General features: G+C 36.2%; 1 protein-coding gene across 1 annotated transcript in view; it reads left to right on the forward strand.

Moving 5' to 3' along the window:
- Positions 1 to 23,210, forward strand: part of ATR (ATR serine/threonine kinase) — a 39,527-nt gene that overhangs the window by 13,497 nt on the left and 2,820 nt on the right. The window contains exons 18-44 of the mRNA XM_032698530.1: positions 1,041 to 1,171; positions 1,366 to 1,509; positions 2,371 to 2,464; positions 3,215 to 3,340; positions 4,788 to 4,994; positions 5,208 to 5,321; positions 5,995 to 6,110; positions 6,951 to 7,071; positions 7,915 to 8,052; positions 9,240 to 9,447; positions 9,922 to 10,100; positions 10,986 to 11,150; positions 11,516 to 11,607; positions 12,153 to 12,244; positions 12,642 to 12,819; positions 13,758 to 13,934; positions 14,320 to 14,479; positions 15,030 to 15,209; positions 16,570 to 16,712; positions 17,117 to 17,214; positions 18,244 to 18,476; positions 19,217 to 19,351; positions 19,941 to 20,141; positions 20,428 to 20,571; positions 21,313 to 21,463; positions 22,337 to 22,493; positions 22,625 to 22,778. Of these exons, the coding sequence (XP_032554421.1) occupies positions 1,041 to 1,171; positions 1,366 to 1,509; positions 2,371 to 2,464; positions 3,215 to 3,340; positions 4,788 to 4,994; positions 5,208 to 5,321; positions 5,995 to 6,110; positions 6,951 to 7,071; positions 7,915 to 8,052; positions 9,240 to 9,447; positions 9,922 to 10,100; positions 10,986 to 11,150; positions 11,516 to 11,607; positions 12,153 to 12,244; positions 12,642 to 12,819; positions 13,758 to 13,934; positions 14,320 to 14,479; positions 15,030 to 15,209; positions 16,570 to 16,712; positions 17,117 to 17,214; positions 18,244 to 18,476; positions 19,217 to 19,351; positions 19,941 to 20,141; positions 20,428 to 20,571; positions 21,313 to 21,463; positions 22,337 to 22,493; positions 22,625 to 22,778 (4,038 nt within the window). The remainder of the gene's footprint in view (positions 1 to 1,040; positions 1,172 to 1,365; positions 1,510 to 2,370; positions 2,465 to 3,214; positions 3,341 to 4,787; positions 4,995 to 5,207; positions 5,322 to 5,994; positions 6,111 to 6,950; positions 7,072 to 7,914; positions 8,053 to 9,239; positions 9,448 to 9,921; positions 10,101 to 10,985; positions 11,151 to 11,515; positions 11,608 to 12,152; positions 12,245 to 12,641; positions 12,820 to 13,757; positions 13,935 to 14,319; positions 14,480 to 15,029; positions 15,210 to 16,569; positions 16,713 to 17,116; positions 17,215 to 18,243; positions 18,477 to 19,216; positions 19,352 to 19,940; positions 20,142 to 20,427; positions 20,572 to 21,312; positions 21,464 to 22,336; positions 22,494 to 22,624; positions 22,779 to 23,210) is intronic.

A 23,210-nucleotide genomic window follows, 5' to 3' on the forward strand; every position in this document is an offset into this window, starting at 1 on the left:
AAGATGCAAATCCAAGAGAAACTGGACTTTATTAGTTTTGCTTCTCACAGAACAGCTCCTTTAAGCTTTACAGTAATTTAGAGAAAGTAGAGCTCACAGCTTGAGACAAAGTGTGAAAATTTTGCTGAGGCAGTGCTTCTAAGCACAGGACCAGGCTTGTAGCCACCTCACAGAGGTAGTGCAGGTGATTTCTGCAGGAAATTTTCAGTGCTAGAGTGGATATAACCTTTATATTGATAGATTGCATTTTCTCTGGTGGTTTTTTGCTTCTCAGATATTCATATTGAGATGCTCTCATTTTCATAGCCCCATGTCTTCACACGTTATGAATTTCCTAATTTGTATAGCATTTCTTTTGCTGCACCTGCTATTATTTCTATCTTTTCTTGTTCTGTTTTTTGTTCTTAGTGAGTTTCCCCTTGCATGACCTTTCCTCAAGCTCAGGTTTATTCCCATGTTACTGATCTGTCGTGCTGGACATTGTACTGCCTTGTTAGGGGTAGTGTTACTGGGACTGAAATATCTCCTGCGTCTCAGTATTTCTCTTCTGTCAGTGACAACTGAGCTATTACCTGTTCCTGACACTTGCAATCACTTCTGCTAGAAATTGTATGTCAAATCTGTTGGTGTTTTGTTGCTTTGCTTTGTTGGGTTTGGGCTTATTTCTTTTCTTAAATGCAAGTTTATTTATTTTCTCTCTATTTCCTAGGCCTGCTCTTTTCAGCTTTGGATATATAGTCAATCTTGTCTTAGAACAGACATCTATAATAACTAACCCCTTTAGTGTCCACAGTTCTTCCCTCATCAATTTGTCAATAGCCTAAATAACATGGTTTCTTGTTACAATTCTGTCGTTAGAGATTCCCTTTCATTCTCTTTTTTTTCTAAACCCAAATCCTATACTGAAACATCAAACTGATTTTGATGTCTTATACAGCATGATTTCTTAAACAGAGGTAGCCTGATTTTTTTAGAAAATATGGCTTGTACATGTTTTCCTGAGTATCTAATACACTAAAATGCCTTTTCTCTATGTCTAGGCTTTAAATAGTCTTAGGTCTTTAATGAAGCTCATGGGGCCCAAACACGTGAGTTCAGTTAGAGTGAAGATGATGACTACACTGAGAACAGCTCTGAGATACAAGGATGACTTTCCAGAACTGTGTTGCAGGTGAACTGATGGTGTACCAAAGCAGTGGCATACCTGCTGTTTCTGTCCTTCAATATACTGGTTTGTTTTGTTCTGGACAATAATCTAAACCACAGAGCTGAAACAGCTTAAAATGCATTTCTTGACTCACCTAAAATGTCTTATGCAGAGAAGAACCATTGATTACTGTTGTTTTGTTGTCTTTTCTTGTTTAGAGCCTGGGATTGTTTTGTTCGAAGTCTGGACCATTCATACCTTGGCTCCTTGCTTAGCCATGTGATTGTGGTGTTATTGCCCCTTATTCATATCCAACCCAAGGAAACTACAGCAATATTCCACTTCCTCATAGTTGAGAACAGGTACAATTCAAAATATTTTCAGCTATATGGATTAAATCCTGTTGCAGGAATGGAGATAACCCTAAATTTAAGTTGTCCAGCACCGAGATGAGAAAACTGTTTTTCTGCTAAATAGTGCAACTTTCTATACATTTGCACTTCTCTAAAATGTGTTTAGATCTTGAAATCTGGCAAGCAATAGCCTCATCTGAAAAGGTGGTTTTATATTGTCCTTATAAAAATACATGATGCTGTGGCAAAGTTACAACCCAGTCAGACACTTAACCCTGCCAGGTTTCCTTGAGTCTGTGTTTTTTCTGCTGGGATGGAAAATCACTTCCCTCTACAGAATAATGATGATTGCTCACATTTGCTCTGAGCTAGAGAGAAGTGTAGAGAGTTGGAAATGGGGAGGAAATGAATTCTTTGTTTTCTTCAATAATTAGAGTTATAATTATGAAGTGGATGGATTATAATGTTGAGTAAGATTTCATACATTCTCTTCAGGTGGTCATGCCAACTGAAAATAAAATTAAGGTTTAATAAAAAATAATTTTTTTGACTAAACCTTTTGAAGATAATGTTAATTCTTTTTCATCTTATATTTTATAGCTTAAAAGTATGTGTGGGTTTTTTCTGGCAGGAATGTTGATAGTTATTATCTTGATTACTTTTGTTGGGCTTTCTTTTTTTTTGCATTCTATCATACCAACAGTTTTCAAAACAAAAGTTGGCAATAGGAATAATAAAGTTCTTGTCTGAGGGCATAGTAGCAAAATTGAAAGAGGTTTCTTCATTGCTTTCTTTGGATGGGTCTTTTAATAATTTTCTGATCCAACTAATGTTTGCTATATTCTTTGCAATATTTTTGGTAACTATTAGGGATGCAGTACGAGACTTTCTACATGAAATATATTTTCTGCCTGACCTTCCTGAACTAAAAGAAATTCAGGTTGTCCTTCAGGAATACAGAAAGGTACAGCTTCTTTTATTTAGTTGCTTGGTTTGAATGCATCAAATGAATTCATGACAACTGAGGAAAACATTTAAAGTTTATTGCTAAATGGAAATAGTATTTATCTGCTTCCACCACAAAAGAGGTTTTGTGTATCACAGGAATAGTTTGAAGCAAGTTCTGATTCTTCTTTAGGAATGGAATATACTCATATTCAACATTCTTGTTTCTGTAGCATCTCCTGAACACAAACTTTTCATCTTTTTGTGAGACTTAAGGGATTAGAAGGTTAAAAGTCAGCAGCATTAGCTATGGCAATGACTGTGTTATAAGAAAAGCTACTACTTTTCATTTGATCCTTTTTCCAAACACAGGGAGCAAAGTTTGTCTGTTTTTAGCAGTACTCTGTGGTCCATTTCTGTTGCTTGCCCTCAGAATGATTAGGTAATAGATGGGAAGTAGGTGTTACTTTGTGGGAATGAAAAAGTAGAAATTAATTTGGTTTTAGATAGACTCAAAGCAAAGCATTTTCTTCTGATTTTATAATTTTTATTTACACCATCATTATATTTATCCAAAAGTGTAAATATAGCACCTTTTGGGAAAAACATTTTAAAAAACAGGCAGAAAGACAATGGTTTATGGATATAGGTGAGAATGTAGGCAATAAAGTAGTTGTTCCCATGTGTTCTCACTTGTGTTTTTTGAGATGCTGCTTAATCAGATTCCTGTTATGCTTAACTTGAACTTCTTATGTCCTGTCTTGTTCAGGAATCCTCCAAAAGCACCGACTTGCAGAGAGCACTGCAGCTGTCCATGAGAGCCATTCAGCACGAGAATGTGGATGTTCGTATCCATGCACTCACCAGCCTGAAAGAAACATTATATAGAAATCAGGTATTGAAAACATCACTCAGCAGAATTAAAAACAAATCAAATCAGCATCTGGAGCAACAGTTTAAAGCTCCTTACTGTTGTAGGCTGTTCCCATGAACTGTGTTACTCTTCTCAGTTCTTTAAGCTGTTTCTTCACATAATGGGGGACATGGGTTCTTTTTCATGACATCTCCATATAAGAGGACTTTCAAATCTTCCAAATCTTTGTCATGCTGATTCAGCATGTGGTACATTTGCTTTTTTTTCAACTCTGAGCAAAGAGATATCTAAGAGTCCATTTTAGCAATCTATTGTGTGGGCTTATTCTCTGTTAGAACATTTATGGCTTTTGCATCAGGAGCCTAATACGTAAAAGCCAGCATTGTATGTGTGTGTAATATTGTGTTTGACCACCTCACACCTTCAGTTTTTTCCTCTTCCTTCTTTATCTTCCACCCTCAAAAATTTGAATCCATTGATCCATATTCAAATAAATTTTATAGCCATGTACAAGTTGAAGATAGTGCTTTACAGATTTGTGTGGTTATTATCTCAAAGAGTGACCTGTTAGAAAAAAATAATAAATCTGTCCCCTTAGTACCTCAAAGATTGTGGGACACTCTTTAGTCAGAAATTTAAAAAAACCCTTCTAGCTAAAAGAACAGTCATTGTGTAAATTCCTGGCCAATCTGTAATTCTTGTGGCTCAGGTCAGCAAAATGCTGCTGTGTCTTGCTTAGTTAGAGGTTTAGCAAAATAACTGAGGCAAATCAAACCTAATTAGTTCCACAGCTTGTGGAACTATTTGCTCTGTTATGTTGGCTGTGGTTTCAGTTTTCATTAAACATAACAATGACAAACATCTTCTTTTTTTTTTTTGTATTTGGACAAAATGTGGAACCGGGGAATAAAAGATGGGCCAAAACAAAAAAGGAAGGAAACCCAATTAAAATGATGGGCATTTAATAAAGGACTTGAAATCCTGGGCTTTTTAGGATATGAGAGTGAAGAAATGGCCAAGACATGGCAAATAAGAATACAAATGGCAGCAAAACCAGAAGGTGTGACAATAGCTGCATGAAAGAAATTTGGAGGAATTCTGGAACATATGAAGAAAAGGGACAAATAAGTGAAAAAGATAATGTAGAAAAAAAGAGAGGTTCTTGGTGTAAGACAAGGAAAGAAAATTAATTTAGTAGAGAGGTGTATGATAATGAAATACATTATTGGCCATGACAGCATTATTAATTAAGGCCCAAGGCCCCTTCATTTGTTTAGTTCTTCCCAGGGCAACAAGCAATTCAGTGCAATGGGGCTGTAGTTACACTGAGGCAGGATTGGAATCACTGACCTAAAGTCATGGGCAAATGAAATCGGAAGAAAGAGTAAGTTACAGATTGGAAATTTCCATGATTATTTACCATAAATATGGTTGTAGAATAACTCATCTTTATTTTTCAACTTCCTAGGACAAATTGATCAAGTATGTAACAGACAGTGAGACTGTGGAGCCAGTCATCTCCCAGCTGGTGACTGTACTTCTCATTGGCTGCCAGGATGCAAATCCTCAAGCTCGACTGCTTTGTGGAGAATGTTTAGGTGAACTGGGAGCCATAGATCCTGGCAGGCTCGATTTTTCAACAAGTGAAACTCAAGGAAAACATTTCACATTTGTGGTAAGAAGCATTGCAGTAGCGTTTTGTTTAGCATTAAGGGTCGTTCACAAGTCCCTGGGAGTAGGGAACCTCTTATCTTTAGACCCTTTGAAAATCTGTACTTGCTTTCTCACCTAAAAGAGTTTAGAGTTAAGATTACAAGTGATTATTTAGAGATTAAAGACACAGCTATTACTCTGTTTTAATAGAACTGGCATTCTGTTTGTGTTTGAGGCTGGTGTGGAAGATCCAAATTTTGCCTATGGATTACTAATGGAACTGACCAGAGCATTCCTTGCTTATGCTGATAATGTTCGTGCTCAGGATTCTGCAGCATATGCAATTCAGGTGAGACACATGATAGATCCTATTTTTTCATCACAAGTTATTTCTATAACACTGAACTTAAAATTGTGCAAAATAAATGTAAATTTTGAGATACATGTTTAAGTAATTGAAACTTCATCCTGTACAGCTTTAAATTAGAAGGTACACTTAAAATTCTGGGGAACTGTCAAATAAAAGATAGATTTGTTTGCTTCTGTGTCACAGTATTTTAGAAGACATCTGGTGTTTCAGAGGTAACTAACAGTCCATTCATAATGATTCAAGGAGTAATCCTGAGAGTGACATAGAATTAGTGCTGGTTGCCCAGGAAGAAATGAAATAAGGATCCCTAAGATAGTTTCTGCTTACACTTTTAAGAAGCAACTGAGAGTGTACCCTTATTTTCAGACTCTGGTCTTTGCTGCTGGTTTGACAAGGAGGAATCAGACTTAACTTGTAGTCCTGGTTTATTGGCAGACGCAAAGAATATGAGATAGTGTGGTCCAACCAACTGGACAATCTGGGAAATCAACAGTTAGTTGAATTAAGCATTCCATAACTTCTATCTCATTACTTATCATAGAATCACTAAGGCTGGAAAAGACCTCTAAGAGCATATACACCAGGTTTGGTTACTACTGTGGTTGTGAAAATTCTCTGTGCTAACATGGTCATGTAAACCTTGCCTTTGCAGGAGTTATTATCCATCTATGACTGTAGGGAGACAAACATTGACTGCCCTGGCTCCAAGCTTTGGAGGAGGTTTCCTGAGCATGTGCAGGAGATCTTGGAACCTCACTTAAATACACGGTATGTGACAACTTGATTTCCACCCCCCCTGGCTACTATTGACTTCATTTGGTTTTGTGATTGTCACTTTTCTGGGAAGAGTGATATGTATAGATACAAATTTCAAGTAAGGTCTTTCTACATAAAGCTGAATTAGCACTTACTTAAATGTAATTCTCTATAAATGAAACAGGCAAAGTTAGAAGCTCATACTTTGCCCAGATCTGCCTATTTGTCCCTAGAGCATTGGCTTATAAGATGTTTGAAGGTTTTGTTTCTTTTTTCTTTCCTCTGTACTCAAATCTATTAATATCCTATTACTGCTACCCTTAATGAGCTCCTCCTATTATAGAGTTTTAATTTGACTTTACATTTTGTTGAAGTCATGATAAAAATAATGTCAAGAAAACTTCAAACTATGTAATTATGTTTGTGCCTTAATTTGATTCCTTTCTATTTCCTCATGAAGACAGTCATGCTCATCTGTGATAAGCTTTGCCTTTTCAGAAAAACTTTTGGTCTTCCTTGCCTTTCATATATGTTCTGGGTTTTTCCTGTCAAGAACATAGTACTGAAATATTTATCAAACTGCATTTCTTAAAACAGATTTGAATAGCACTTTGAAATATACTTAACAACCTAACATGTTATGAGAATTTTTATTTTGTGTTTAATTTTAAGAAGCTTTAGAGTAAAAGATGTTGACTACTGAAAGTGTTTTCTTAATTCTGTTTCTAAAGATTCCAGTCAAGAAATTTTGTTTATTTGTTATTGTTTATTATAGCATTTTATTATAGCATTTTATATGTATATTATAAATAAAAACATTACTCTTATTAAATGGATATTTTAAAATTGCAGGTACAAGAGTTACCAAAAGGCTGTAAATTGGTCTAAGATGAAGAAGCCAATTTACTTAAGCAAATTAGGTTATAATTTTGCAGAATGGTCAGCAACTTGGGCAGGTTATCTTATAACAAAGGTAAGAAAATAAATCTGCTTTCTCTATTGCTGTATACAGCACAGTCCTTGAACTGCATTTTTGGTTTCTGAAATGGGGGGTGGATGGGAGAATATGCCTCTTAGAGGACTTACCTACTTCTTCAGCAGGGTAACTCTGCACTTTCCCTCCCCCAGCACTGTTTCTTGGCCAGGCTTCACAGGTAGTGTCAAAGCTAAAAGCCAAAGGAACTTGCCTTTGTCCAGAGACTTGTAAAACTGAAGGCATGGACAAATGCTTCTGAATTTACCTTCTCAGTTTTGGAAGATTTCCCCGTAGCTTCACAGTCTCAGCACATAAAAAGTACTTATCTCTTCATTTTCTTTCCCCTTTCTAATATCTAAGTGACCCACTGAAAATTTCACTTCCAAATCAACCACTGTAAGAAATGAATTGCATTACGGTAGCTCAGTAGCTACCCTGTCCTCTTTCAGACAGAGAAGAATGGAATATCTTCATTAATTTCCTACTTTTTGAGGCTTTTTAGGCCAGAAGAGAGGCTGAGTGTAGTGGTAGACTCTCAGCCTTAAGGTTTTTTTCTATTAGCCAGTGCAAGTTCACAATGGTGTAAAAAACATGGGAAAGTGGAACATGTAAGCAAAATCCCCTGGCTTTTTGTGGATCCACAGCTGATATGTGTAATAGCAGCTGCCATTGGCCATCCTTGTTGCAGGTTTGAATCTGATGAACCTTCTGTATGAGACAAGTATCTTAAAATTATTTGATGGAACAAAATTTGTGTTGTCAACAAAAGGAAACCTATTAATTGTTCAGATATTTGCATTTTGTAATGGTACTTCTCCTGGAAATAATATCTTTCTGTAGGTGCGACATGATCTTGCCAGAAAAGTTTTTGATTGCTGCAGTATAATGATGAAAAATGACTATAAGGTGACAATTTATCTGCTGCCACACATCCTTGTCTATGTTTTGTTGGGATGCAGTCAAGAGGATCAACAAGAGGTGAGATGTTTATTATGGTAGTGCCTTCTGTAGGAGTGGTCAGCTGTTCTTCCTAAGAGCTGTTCAGCTCTGCAGAATTACTGTAGACTTACATGAATAAATTGTTTAGGTGTTAAACTCCTTTTTCTGTATTAATAATATAAATTTTCTGACAGGGTTTTGAATATGCTCATACAAGTTTGTGTTGGAACTGCTTTTCTGTGCATTTCCATCTCTCTCTTCTGTTGGGCCTAGGATGAGATACCGTCTAGTTAATTATGGCTGCAGGAACATCAAGAGCTGGAGTGGTACAAAGAGTGCAACAAAAACAACCAATAAATTGAACTTGTATAATTCCAAGAATTCAGACCCATAATTTTTTCCTCTCCCTTGCATACAATTGCAGTTTAAGTGGATAAACTGTTTAACTACCAGATTCATGTGGAGCAGGATTTGTGGCAAGGCAGGGATACGAGAGAAGAGTTGTCCAGAGCTTTCCTTCAGTTTGCTGCAGCTGTCACTGCATGTGCCTGTGTGCTACCATCTGTGCTGTGAGCAGCACATACATGTACAGAGAGATGCAGGTTTGCAAGGACTCTTTTTTGTAAGCATGTCCTGGAAGAAACAGCAGAGTTAGAGAGAAGATACTGAAAAATATAACTTAGATTTCATTACTTTGAAATTTCACTGCTAAAGTATCTGTGTTTAAACATTGTGAGTGTGTGATGATTTTTCTTATGTGAACAAGTGCATCCACAATAAGCACCTGTTATGTATGTTAACTCATATTCTGTGGACTAAAGCAAACAGGAAACAGGTCTTTTGGCATTGCATTTACTTAAATATAAGCAAAAAAGCAGATCTGTGATCTGTTAGCCAGTAGATAGCTTTGTTCTTATCAAGCCCTGAAGTACTGTATTTGTAGAAGAGATGCAGTAGGATTTGTTGTGTGTTTGAAACCTAAAGGCTTTCTCCCTGTATGGAATATCTGGACAACAACTCCTACTTGGTTTGCCATTTCTTCCTCTTGAGACTGTGAGAGAGAGAGAGCTTGGAGAGACAGACAAGAGAGCTTGGAATTAAGCCCTAAATTATTAAAATATACATTTAAAATATCTAGTATTTTAGTTTGAGTTTTGTTAATTGCTGTTTCTTACTGTTTTAATGCTGGTAGGAAACTTCTGTCTTTTATCTTAATGTCTGTGTAGGTTTACATGGAGATTATGGCTGTTCTGAAACACGATGACCAGTCCACCAGGAGACTTGAAGACAGTGCATCTGATCTCAGTCAGCTGAGCACACAGACAGTGTTCTCCATGCTTGATCATCTCACTCAGTGGGCTAGACATAAGTTTCAAACACTTATTGCTGAGAAAAATACTGGCAAATCTAGCAAAGACAGGAGTGATCTAAAAAGTGAGTGATAATTATTTTATTTAAAATGGCATTGGCATTCTTCAAATAAGTATTTGCATTTGTGGCTTCACATTATGACCATTTAAGAATGCAGTATTAGCATGATATGTAAGTCTGTTCTATGACTTCTTAATATCATATTGTGATTTCCACCCCCTCCCACCCCAAAAGCCTTGTTCTGATTGCCTGTTACAGGAAATACAGATTCAAAATTCAAATAATTAAATGTTAATTTCTTGGTAGTTTTCTAAACATTCAGTTTAACATGTTTCTGTGCTGTCTTGCAAGAAGGAGGAAGTTCACCAGGATTGTTTGAAAAAAAGTATTGTTGACAGAAGAGAAAATGTGTTCTTAAATTAATAAAATTATCTCATTAGATTGTTAAATGACTTAATTGAATTTTGATGCATAAAGTAATTCTTATAAATGAAACCTCAGTTGACAGACTTATTAATTATGTCTTGTTTTCAATAGCATCAAGTGAGGACTATGGAGAATATCAAAATGTGACCCGTTTTCTGGACCTCATCCCTCAGGATACATTGGCTGTGGCTTCCTTTCGCTCCAAGGCTTACACAAGGGCTGTGATGCACTTTGAATCATTCATCACAGAGAAGAAACAAAATATCCAGGAACATCTTGGATTTCTTCAGGTTCTGAAGTTCTTTTTGGTTTTGTTTTTTATTTTAAAATGAAAATGTACATGATGAATAAAGCTTTGTCAAATTCTTCTCTGAGATGGGAAGAAGAAAACAGGTAGTTGGGCACTTGCTGTTGGATGTAAGTGTTTAGTCTTTGAGCAATATTTAGTACTTCCTCTGGCTTGGCATGCTTTTTACATGAAAAGGAATAAGTAGCTTTCTAGTGTATAATAAGATTGTAAAATCCTGAAAATAATTCAATGTAGTTTTTTCAAAAGTATAACACTTATTGGTTTTAGTTAGCTCTGTGCCTTTTGTCAGAGAAAACACAGCCAACTGTAATAACCAACCAAAAAAGCCAAAGCACATTTGAAGAAAATCCAAGTGGCTTATTCTAAAGTAGAAAAAGAGCTACTGCTAAGGGTGTTGAAAATTATTTAAATCATTTTCAAGTAGTATTTGAACCTATGACATGATCCTGTTTGTGGTTTCCTCTGGTTTATGTTCCTCAGTGACATTTCAAATTTGAAAAAACTCAATATGTTGCATTTCCACCTGAAGTAATCTCCATCTTCATATTACACAACTTTATCATGTCATAATAGGATGTTTATTTTGCCCTCTATACAGATCATTTCAGGTAACTTAATGTATTATTCTCTCTATAGTATGAGATCATGAGTATTATGGTATGGTGAGCAAAAGTGGGGCTCAACTTTGGAAGCAGCCCAGCAAAACTGACATGTTCCATGAAAGCCTGATGCCAACAAGTCTTGCAGAGCAGTGTGTGCTCCACTTTCCAGAAGATGTGGGATTCTGAACATGTTATATATAAAATAAATTCTTGTTGTCTTAGAGTTGTTTTTAATGTCCATTTCCATTTCTGTTTGCATAAAGAAATTGTATGCTGCTATGCATGAGCCAGATGGAGTGGCTGGGGTGAGTGCCATTCGGAAAGGAGAGCCATCACTCAAGGAACAAATCCTTGAACATGAAAGTATTGGCTTGTTAAGAGATGCAACAGCCTGCTATGACAGGGCTATCCAACTGGAACCTGACCAGGTAAATAGAAAACATTTTTTTTTCTTTTTTAATATATATGATTATTATTTTTTAATCTTAGCTCACAGAAGACTAAGTCAAAAAAACCTCTTCAGAATATTTAAGTAAAATAGGAATAAAAGAGTTTTTTGTGGCAGTTCCTGAATAATTATTGCTACTGGAAGTGTCTTATGAACTGAAAAAAATCTCTTACTGGATTTTTTTTGAATGTTCATTTAGCTTATGGTGCAATTAGTTATGCCTTTTCCTATTCTAAAAACACCCAAAAGGACATCTTTCCTCCTTCAGACTGCCGTGGATTTCATTCATGTATATGTGTGGGGTTTTTATTTGTTGTTTTGTGGTTCTTTTTCCCCTATTTCTAGATTATTCACTATCATGGTGTAGTGAAGTCCATGTTAGGCCTTGGTCAGTTGTCCACGGTCATTACTCAGGTGAATGGAGTGCTGGCAAACAGGTACTGTAAGCATCTAAATGCAAGATTTCTTTGAGTAATATAAAGCCATTTCTGCTTATTATCAAGCATTTGAGGCTTATCAGGAATATCCAATTAGCAATGTGAAGCTACAAAACCTTGAGTGCTTTATCTATAAATTATTGCTTTCAAGATGTCCAGAAATTTTTGTAGTTCTTGTCTGCACTGGGTGCAGTGCTGGGATGTGCTTTAATTTGTTAGGGAGACTCTTTCATTGTCTCCTATGTTACTGATTCCATAGGTATTCTGTAGTCTAATAGGATAAATGGATTGAAAGTTGGTAATTTTTAAGGAGGACCATGGAAGTTAAATACACTGTTGGGAGATTGCATTTGTGGGGTTGTGTTGCACAGCTCTTATTTGTTATCAGTGCACGTCCTTTGGTTTTATTGACTTTCATTAGAAGCAAGCTTATCTTGCTGCTTTTCAAGTAAGAGAAGTTTTATATAAAGAATATTTGCTAGTATAATGTAGGATTAACAGGGGCAACAGCACGAAGTTTTATTGCCTTTTTTTTCTTTTAATAGGCCTGAATGGATTTCTGAATTGAACACTTACAGGGTGGAAGCAGCCTGGAAACTGTCCCGATGGGATTTACTGGAAAATTATTTAGCTTCAGGTAAGTTATCATGATATAAAAATATTAATCCTTCATTGCATTTCTGAACAAGTGTATTTTCAGTTTAATCATCTTGATTAATAGGGGCAGCTATTGTAATTTTTTGGGTTTGGATTTTACTGGTTGGAGGGTTGGTCCTAACAGTCTTCTGGTTTTTCTGACTGTATTTGATTGTAAACTGTATAGTCTTAGAGAAGTTTCGAGTGTGTGTAAGGCCCAATATATTTTGGATTTTTTTGAGTGGGTGGATTGTGGATTGGCATTGTGGAGTGTTACTAAAATTCAATTAATTAGTTCTGAGAAAAGCTTATTTTTCCAGTAGTACGTTAAGAAAAATTAGCATGTTCAGATTGAGCTGCTTAAAAAAATAGAGGGTTTGTTTTTTTTCTCCCCAAAGACGTGAAGTCCACTACTTGGAGTGTCAGACTGGGAAATTTATTGTTATCAGCCAAGAAGAAAAATGAAGCAGCTTTTTACGAGACACTCAAGGTTGTTCGAGCAGAACAGATTGTGCCCCTTTCAGCAGCAAGCTTTGAAAGAGGATCCTACCAGCGAGGATACGAACACATTATCAGGTTTCTCATTTTCATGTCACTATTTTCAAATCCAGAAATCACATAATCAACTATGTAGTAGCAAGAGTTTTGCATTTCCACAGTAAGTGGTACTGATGAGCATTTTTTGTCACCTTTTTTTATACTCACCCAGCTGAAAACCTTCGATTAATTGGGAATTGATACTTATCCCCCATGAAAAATATTCATGAAAAATTTAACTATTGAGTCTAGTCTTTCAAAATCAGCAAGCAAGTTTATGTAAACATTTTTATGTAATAAAAACCAGCAAGTAATAAAACCCAGCAATCTAATTCCATGCTTGAATTGGTACATATAGGCCAGTAACTCCATTAACTTAAGAGCATTGCTTTTAACCTGTATGGAGGCCAAAAAGTGCTCTCTTGTTTTATTAAGAAAAGAGCAGTAAGAATTGAAACCCCGTCCCTTTCAGTAGTTTTATTTTTTCCTTTATTAATAAACTTTCAAGTTGGCTGTAGTAGCCTAAAAAGTGAGTAGCCTTTTTATAATGAAAATGCTTAATACTTCTGAGGCATTTCCAAGCACAGGTTTGCAACTTTACAGTGGCAGCTAATAACAGTAGGTATTCTAAAATAAATGGAATAACTTTATTTTAGTTAATTTATGTATTGATTTTAAAATGGGACTTGTTGAAAATACCAGACTCTTTGAAGAACTGCTGCTAAAAGTAATGGATAGAAATACTCTTTCTAAAGATTGACTTCCTTTCCAAGTGATCCTCATTGTCTCTGTGTTCAGAAGCTTGGCAAAGGAATATAACCAATTTACAAATCCTTGATTCTGTGTGCTTGGTTTTGCTGAATTCTTGCTTTAGGGACAGCTTTTAGAAAGAAAATGGCAAAAGCTTTGTAAAATTTGCATATATCTCAAACAGCAATCATTTCTCAATGATTTTTGCCTTTATTTTGCTGGCACAGGTTGCATATGCTGTGTGAGTTGGAACACAGTATTGGGCCAATGTTTCAGCAACCAGATGGTGACCACAGCAGAGATACCCTGAATTGGTGTGCTCGTATTGAAATGACCCAAAACTCTTACAGAGCAAAGGAACCCATTTTAGCTCTGAGAAGGGCTTTGCTTAGTCTCAGTAAAAGGTGAGAACGTGACTGTTTCTTGTCTATGTTGTATTCTCAGTAATACTCTGGGTTTTCATACATGTTAGAAGAGAGAAGATAAAACTCTGGAAATTTGTTGTAAACAAAAGTAGTCCTCTCCAACATTATATACCTTCAAAATTAGGAGGAAAAGTGGTGTTTATAGAAACAATAAGGGAGACAAGGAGAAAGTGTCTTTGTTTCTAAGCCTAAATGGGAAAAAAGGTGAAACAAATGTATTTAAAGATTTTTAAGTTATCATTATGTCGTATAGAGCTTATTGAGAAATTCACTTTCTATTTCAACACATTGTGATATTTACTTCAGATTTTAAAATAGCATTCATGACTGAAATGTTCCATTTCCTGCAAAAATGTCTCTGCAGCCAGGATTACAGTGAGCTTGTTGGTCAGTGCTGGCTCCAGAGTGCAAGAGTTGCAAGAAAAGCTGGTCATCACCAGACTGCCTATAATGCTCTTCTGAACGCTGGGGAATCTACACTCTCTGAACTTTATATAGAAAGAGCAAAGTGGCTCTGGTCCAAGGTAAGGAAAATCAACATGGAATTTAATTTCTTACATGCAAGGAAATAATATTTTTAGTTTTCTTCAAGAAAAACAGGCACACAATCAGCGTAGGTAAAACAAGGTATGTCATTTGGGACTATCAGCACATTCTGGTTGCAGCTGAGCCACAGGAAGTTTTTACCTCCAGCTGCTACTCAGCCCTTTTCTGTATCTATTGATTCTTCTGGCAGCCATGTATAAAACTGGTGGATTACCCGCCTCTGTCAAAGCAGCCCAGGCAAATTTAAATTATCTTAATAGTAGACCTCTCCTTAATTTGTTTCCTTTTAACTGACAGAGGTAAGCAGCAAACATCAGAGCAATCATTGTGGTACACCTAAAGGCACAACAGTGCTGAGGTAACAAGGGAATAAAAGAAGCATTTGAAGTCAGTAATAGTCAGTTACCACAGCCAGAATGGCCTAGAACACACTTGGGGACACAGCTCTGCCTTAATAACCACCGTAAGATGGAAGTTTTGCATCTCTCTCGTTTTAAAGTGTATACAATGTTCTCATCTTTCCCTTAGGGTGAGGTTCATGAAGCACTCATTGTTCTCCAGAAGGGGGTTGAGCTATGTTTCCCTGAAAATAAAGCACCCTGTGATAGCAAAAACCAGCTCATCCATGGCCGGGCAATGCTGCTGGTGGGCAGGTTTATGGAAGAGACTGCCAACTTTGAGAGCAATGCAGTCATGAAAAAGTATAAGGTAATTTGGATAAGTGTTAACAAGACAGTGGTTTTGAATCCCTTAAGTAAGCTATCATTATGCTCCTGATGATGTCAGCCAAGTATAGCAACAGTGGGATTAAATGGAGTATCAATGTGTAGGAGGGAAATAGTTCTTCTTGTAAAGATTTAACTATCTTAATTAGCTTTAATGTGGCACATCAATACAGGCTGATGGGAAGGCTACAGTTCCCATCAGTGAGAGCTACAAATACCTAATATAATTCTTTTAAAAGAAAAAACAAATTACAGGAGCATGGCTTTTTTCTCATGCTTACACAAATTAAAATTCCTCACTAAAATGTGGACTACTTCTAAATACAGAGTTGACTTAATGACATATAGCACTACTCTTCAGTGTTATTTCTCTCTCTGGTAGTGACTTATAACTGTGCTTTAAATATGCTTTCAGTCTCTGAAGAACTAGGAAAAGGGACACCTGGTATGTTTTTCTTGAACAACACAGCACTGCATGCTTCCTCTTGTGATGCCTGTGAAATACATCTTGGTATTGATTAATATTGCCTACTAAACCAGTAGGAAATGCAGATCTTTATGCTTCCTTAAAAGCACTATGTCTCCTATCCAAGCTTTGGCATTTGATACTGTTAATAGGTGCTGCTGTCTTACTGAGTAACATCCTTCTGTAACAGTCATTTAGAGAAAAATCTAACTAATGTATCAAATCAAATGATGGTTGAAATAATGGAAACAAATGAAATTTCATTGGATTCTATGAAAATACTAATGTTCAGAACTCTCTGCTGTCTAAGCATTGGCACTGTAAACAAGCCAGTGTTATTAAAGGATGGATGTGCCACTCACCAGATTATTTATTTTCTAATATATGTCACACAGTTTTTTGTTTTTCTTTAAACATGATGATTTAGAAGGAAAACGGAAACGTGAAAAATGTAGAGTGGTAGATTCATTTAGGTCAGAAATATCATCAAGTCCAACTGTTAAAATCCTGCTGTTTCATTTTTCAAAAAGCTAAAAGAAACTAAGTATTGAGTTTATCAGGATCAAGAACTTGATTATTATCTTCTTAATGAAAGCATAATATTTCCTAGTTGAGGAATTCTGTATCATCTTGTCCTGAATTATCTTGCTGTCTCCAAATCCAAAAGGTTTTTTAAAAACAGACTTCTAGTTTGTAGGAGCAATTATCTGGGGGCAAAATTACAATTTTTGGAGTTACAGAGTTAACAATGAATACTTGTTTTGCATGTACTGTGCACAACATAACTAATACAAGATTCTTGTTTCTTGAGAATAATTTTTTTATTTTCAGTTTAGCATCCTCTCAAAAGTAATTATCTTATTTTATTTTGTTGCAGGATGTTACAATTTTCTTGCCAGAATGGGAAGATGGACATTTTTATCTTGCAAAATATTATGATAAATTAATGCCAATGGTAACTGACAACAAGATGGAAAAGCAAGGAGATCTGATTAGATACATTGTTCATCATTTTGGGAGGTTAGAGGGGAACTTTTCTTAGTTTCTATAGAAGGATGACTATTATACTGGGAAAAAATATTTTTATAGGAATATATTGTCTTTCACCAATTCAGACCGACTCAAATTTTTATGCAGTATTATAAAACAAACTGCTGCATGCTTTCTTTTTGTTTTCACACCTAATTAAGTTTACTTTTTGCTAAGTCTGTCTTTTGTCAGACCGTTATTTATTTCACCTGAAGTTTTGATTAATAAAACCAAAACCTTTGTATATTTGTAATTTTTGGTTGTTGCAGATGCATTAAAATGCTGACATAAATTTCTTAAGTTCAGAATGGAATGTGAAACGATTGAGAATGTAAAATTTGTATTGCTTCCAATATGTATCATTAACATACTTTGATTTAAACATGTAATCACAGGTCTCTGCAGTATGGAAATCAATTCATCTACCAGTCGATGCCAAGAATGCTGTCTTTATGGCTGGACTTTGGAGCAAAAGCATATGAATGTGATAAAGGTAGAACATTTTTTCCCAATACGTAATTTCTATATATATTATTTCTTTTAAGTACATGATTGAAGGAGCAGTGAAGTGTATCTACAGTTCTTTGTTTAGACTTATTGCCTGAGATCATATGGAAGCAAAAAAGTACTATTATTCTTTTAAATTACAGGATGTTAATATGCAGGAGAGTATTAATTATTTTAATTAAATCCTCCAGTACTTTAAAAAAATATATATAATGAGATAGCACTGTTCCTTGGAAACTGAAGTCATTAAACAGATTTAGGGAAAATCCTTACATGTCACTGGTCACCTCTTCTAAGTTGCCTCATGAGTCATGAGTAGTGTAATTGTATAGACTTGCTACAGTGAAGTGTTAGGCTTTGGGGCTTTTTTCCTTAAATTTTCCCCCTCGTTTTACCAAAATGAGGGGGGAAAAAACTCGTGTTGGCAGACAGCAGGAAAGCATGTGGAACTAACACCAGAGATGCATCTTGGCTGGGAGATTTTTGTACAAATAAAAATGGCAAACATTGCCTGCAGGTCTGGAGTGAAGTAGACAGTTGTGGCTCCTTGATCTTGACCTCATTCTGCACACTTGTGTCAGCTGTGCTTGGCTGCAGGCACATGAAATCGTGTTCCCTGTGGCAGTGATGTGGAACTCTGCTGGATCCTCAGGGGCAGGGGTGGAAATAGGAGCAGATGTTCTAATTTCACCCTGTGTAAAGACTTCCTTCATTTCCTGTCCACTAAAGAACATTGGAATCCTTTTATCAGGCAAATACATGGAGTGGGTTTTGTTCATTCTATGCAGTTGCATCATTTTAGAGAAGTAATTTTAAGAGTGTAATAAGAGCTTTCCTGATATTGCCTGTCCCATGTTCTGTGCTTGGTAATTTCCTGTTATTCTGGATAGTTAAATACCATATGTATTCAGTCACTGTATGCTGTGTTAAAAAGAACTTTACAGCCTTGATTTAAATGACTTTACATTTCCAGTGGGGAAAACCAGGAACATAGTGTTGTCCTTTTATTTTGCAGCCAGTCGTTCAGAACGTGTTCAAATGAAGCACGATCTCGCCAAGATAAATAAGGTGATTACAGAGCACACAAACCACCTGGCACCTTACCAGTTCCTGACAGCCTTCTCTCAGCTCATCTCCCGCATCTGCCATTCCCACGATGAGGTCTTTGCGGTTCTGATGGTGATTGTTGCAAAAGTGTTTTTAGCCTACCCCCAGCAAGCAATGTGGATGATGACTGCTGTGTCCAAGGTACCTTGCTATGCATAGCTGCACCTTTATTCAGTTTACAAAACTGTTTTCATCAGAGGGAAATGTAAATATAACCTGTTTAAGGTGATAAGGAATTGAGAGTTTCAGATTTTGTGATCCAGTGTTATGGAAGAGGATATTGATGCCATCACTGCAAAATATTTTATTGCAGTCTGAATTCAGATATTACAGTTTAAATGTTCCAAATTAGAATGCTAATAAGCATCTGAACTTGTATGATGTATTAGGAAAGGAAATTTGAATGATAAATAGCTGATGAATTGTGTAGTTATGGGCAACAGATTTTATTGCATTTAATAACTGTGTAATATTACTTTGAGTTTTATAATCAAATAATTGACTCTGTTCCTTGATTAAGGTAGGATAGATGTACTACTTAATCCAAATAATTACCTGGCAGTAAGGTCATTCCCAAGCAAACTGGAAAACATGGTGCATACTGTTTCTTTAGGCTGGTGAAATGATGTTCAGGATACACTGGCATATTCTTGAATATTGACCTTTATGTTGTGGGACTCACAAGAATGGTTTTAGAAAGAATAACACCTCCCCACACCCACACCAACCATACCACTTTAGTTTGTCAATTGGAGCACATCCTTCTCCAGATGACAAGCAGTAAGTAGAGGAAAGAATATTAATTACTGGAGGAGGGGAGGATTTTTCAATTAATCTGACCGTTGTTTATTAAATTTTAACTTCTTTCTTTTTTTCTTCAGTCCTCTTACCCTATGCGCGTCAACAGATGCAAGGAGATTCTAAACAGAGCTATTCACATGGAGGAATCTTTAGGGAAATTTATTGGAGATGCAACTCGCCTCACAGACAAGCTGCTAGAACTGTGCAACAAACCGGTACTTACACAAATAAACAAATTAATGCATGTAATAAGATTATTCAAAAAGGCAAAAAGCAAAAGGTTCTGATGGCTTTCATTAGCCAATTCAGTTACTGCAGTTTAGTAGAAACTACACTAAGTTGTAGAAGTTGGGTTTTTTTTAATAAAAATGTTTTTAAAAAAAGTAGAAAATAGCTCTAAAGCGAGCACATTGTAAAATCTTCCAGTATGTAACAGTACATTTCACAGTGCATGGGCTTTAAATTGGTTTGTACTTTCACATATAATTCATTCCCAGTAACTTTCACAAAGTTTTACTGTAAAAATAGGCTGGCTGTGCTTTTACGAACAAATTATCTTAATCATAAAGGTAAAACTAAAGAAACTCTTTCATTATTCTGTATTTACGTTCAAAGGGAAAAATACATCTGCCATAATGGCCACATATGTTTACTTTTTGATTATTTATTTGAAGTGTAACTTGCTATTTTTCTTATTACCATAAGCATTTGCTATTCTATTCTATTTATCAGTTAATGTGTAATAGCAGTGTTCTTTTAAGTGTTTGTTAAGGGTTATTGTTAACTTTAACAACTTTTTTCAAGGTTGATGGAAACAGCTCAACATTAAGCATGAATATTCATTTCAAAGCACTGAAAAGATTAGTAGAAGAGCACACATTTAGTGAAATCCTCATTCCCTTACAATCTGTAATGATACCAACTCTTCCTTCAACTCCTGGCACCCACTCTAACCATGACCCTTTCCCTGGATGCTGGGCCTACATTGCAGGCTTTGATGACACGGTAAGGCTCTAGTTGGAACCTGGGTTTTAACTTCACCTCAAACAAATGTAGCTGCAAATATATCTTAGTTCTCTAGAAATGGAGGAGTGAGCAGGAAATTCCATAATTACTTTTGTGGAAACTGAGTGGCTTCTTCACAACGGCCTGGGGTCGGGTGGGCTGAGCTGAATATGCTGCAGCACCGTGGATGTGCTGACAGGACTGGTTGCAGTGCTTTATTACAATTACACTCCTAATTTTGTATAATCTGATACAGATGTTAATTAAGAACTTCATTTTTCTCTAGGTGGAAATTCTTGCCTCACTCCAAAAGCCAAAAAAGATCACCTTGAAAGGTTCAGATGGGAAATCTTACATTATGATGTGTAAGCCAAAAGATGATCTGAGGAAAGACTGTCGGCTCATGGAATTCAACTCCCTTATTAATAAGGTTTGATGAGTGAGACAATCAGATGCATTACACTTATTGACCAGGACAGAACACTGAACTATCTAATAAAAGAGCCAACTTACCTTGAGATAAAGCTCACTGGAAGAAAAGTAAACCGGTGTAAAATATTTTATTTCAGCAGAAAACAGTAGCAATTGATAATGTATAACTTCTTACAGACTTGTGAAAACAATAACAAAATATAACATTTTGCCAAAACACTTGCCTATTCCAGCAAAAATAGGCAGGAAAAGTTATTTACAGTACTTAAATACCTGCAAACTTTCTGCTTTCATGCTTAATATTTCTTGTTTAGTGTTTTGTAATATATTTTATAAAAAACAGGTAAATTAATCTTTTCATACTGAAAGTGTTGCCATACTTCTTATTTTAGTTATATTTTGGTTCTTGGCAGTGTGATTCCGGCTAAGGTACCGTGTTTTCTGTGAGGTTAAAGCAAATGATAGCATCTCTGAAACACTAAAAGACTTATTTCAAATACCACTTTTAAAGGTTTTGAGCCCTATACAAGTTAGGCAGTTTGACTATGTTATTGCAAAATTCTCTTTTTTTAATTTCCGTCGGAGAACAGATACACATTTTGCTTGTGTTTGACCTGCAGACCGTGAAGCTTAGAATTTTAAATTCTAGATTGTGTGTTTGGAAAATAGAAATAGACAGAATGGTAAATGCTATTGATCCATTTTGATCCTGTGTTATCTGTTAATCTTTTGTGAACAGTGCTTAAGAAAAGACGCAGAGTCCCGTAGGCGAGAACTCCACATTCGAACCTACGCAGTGATTCCATTAAATGACGAATGTGGCATAATCGAATGGGTGAACAATACTGCTGGGCTAAGAAATATCCTGATAAAGCTTTATAAGGAGAAAGGTACAGAAATATATTATAATGACAGCTTTTTGATATTTTTAAAACCTTCTATCCTAATAAGTAAATGAAACAAATGGCAAGAATCAAGCTAAATTCTCGGAAGGTGCAGTCACATGTATTTTTAACTGTCTGCAATGTATTATTATTCATATGTGTGGCAGACCTTTAAATGGAAGAGAATTGATGCTTGCAATGAAGTTCCTTACAAGAACTGATAACACAGTCATCTTAACACTTTCTTGTAATAAGATGATGTAAATTGTTTCAGCAGCAGTGCCAGCAGCACAGGGATGTGTGTGCAGCACAGGCATACATCATAGAGCAGACTGTGGATTTTTTCTTTAGATTTGATCTGTTATTTTTCATTTCTGCTACGTTTGTGTGAGATAATTTAGGTAATATATAATTAAAACAAGGTTGAGAATACAGTGACTTTCCTGAGAAAAGATCAGATATGTTTTTTAATTTCTTGTTTAAAAAGCAGATTTCCGGTCAGTGTAATAAAACTTTGGGGAAAAACTTTGCACATTATCTCCGTGTATGCAGATATTCTGGGAGTTTGGAACTCCAAATGTGAATGAATATAATGAATGGCTTTGTGAGGGTAGGTTCTTTTCCTGTTTGTGTGTTCCCCTCCCTCACTCTACCCCGTGGTGGCTTGTTTGCCAGGTCTTCACTGTCAGTTAACATAATGATTTTTTTAATTTACTTTCCAGTAAACCAACCAACACAGACTGTGGGTTATTTTTCACTTGTTCATTTATTTCAGCTTTATGGAAATATTTATTTTCTCTGAATTACCATATTGTGATAGTACATAAAAGGCTTTATATTTGGGGATTTCTTTTACCTAACTGAGGAAGTCTGTTGCAGGGATCTACATGACTGGAAAAGAATTGCGGCAGCACATGCTTCCAAAGTCAGCACCTCTGCCTGAAAAGCTGAAAATGTTCAAAGAAGTCCTTCTGCCTCGTCATCCTCCTCTCTTCCATGAATGGTTTCTTAGAACGTTTCCTGATCCTACTTCATGGTCAGTGACTGGGGTTGGACTGGCTCAAGAACATCTCCTTTGTGTGTTTCCCTAAGCATTAATGATACTACTGAATAGAGACAGATAAGCCAAGGAAGTGCCCTAGACATTCCCAGTCCTTGTTCCCACAGGTACAACAGCAGGTCCGCCTACTGCCGCTCCGTGGCGGTCATGTCCATGGTGGGTTACATCCTTGGCCTGGGGGACCGGCACGGGGAAAACATCCTGTTTGATTCTTTGACTGGGGAATGTGTGCATGTGGATTTCAACTGCCTTTTCAATAAGGTGAGAAATGCCACTTGCTGAACTTGTTCTTTATTTTATAAGCTTCTACTGTCTTGTTTTTTTCCCACGTTATTTTACTTTAACATACCCATTGTGTTCTGTCTCTCACTTTGTCTCTTTATTATACCCAACAAACAGTCTGGGACATGTAGAGTCTGATCATTCTGTAGGCTGCATTTAATGAAAGCCAACTTTTTGATTAGCCACTATCAATGACCTGATGTGGACACACTGAAATAGCCCAAATTCTAGACTATTTATGTTTTGTGATTCTCCTCTCTCCACTATCACCTTCCAAACAAAACTGTAATTGCTACATTCAGAATTCTGCTGCTGTGGAGAGCTTCTCTTTCTTTCTCACACAAATTCAGCACAAAAATTCCAAAGGTGGAAAGGTAAAACAGCAGAAATTGCAGCCAGAGTGGGATTTGG

This window comes from Chiroxiphia lanceolata, chromosome 10, assembly GCF_009829145.1.
Source record: "Chiroxiphia lanceolata isolate bChiLan1 chromosome 10, bChiLan1.pri, whole genome shotgun sequence".
Taxonomy (NCBI): Eukaryota; Metazoa; Chordata; class Aves; order Passeriformes; family Pipridae; genus Chiroxiphia; species Chiroxiphia lanceolata.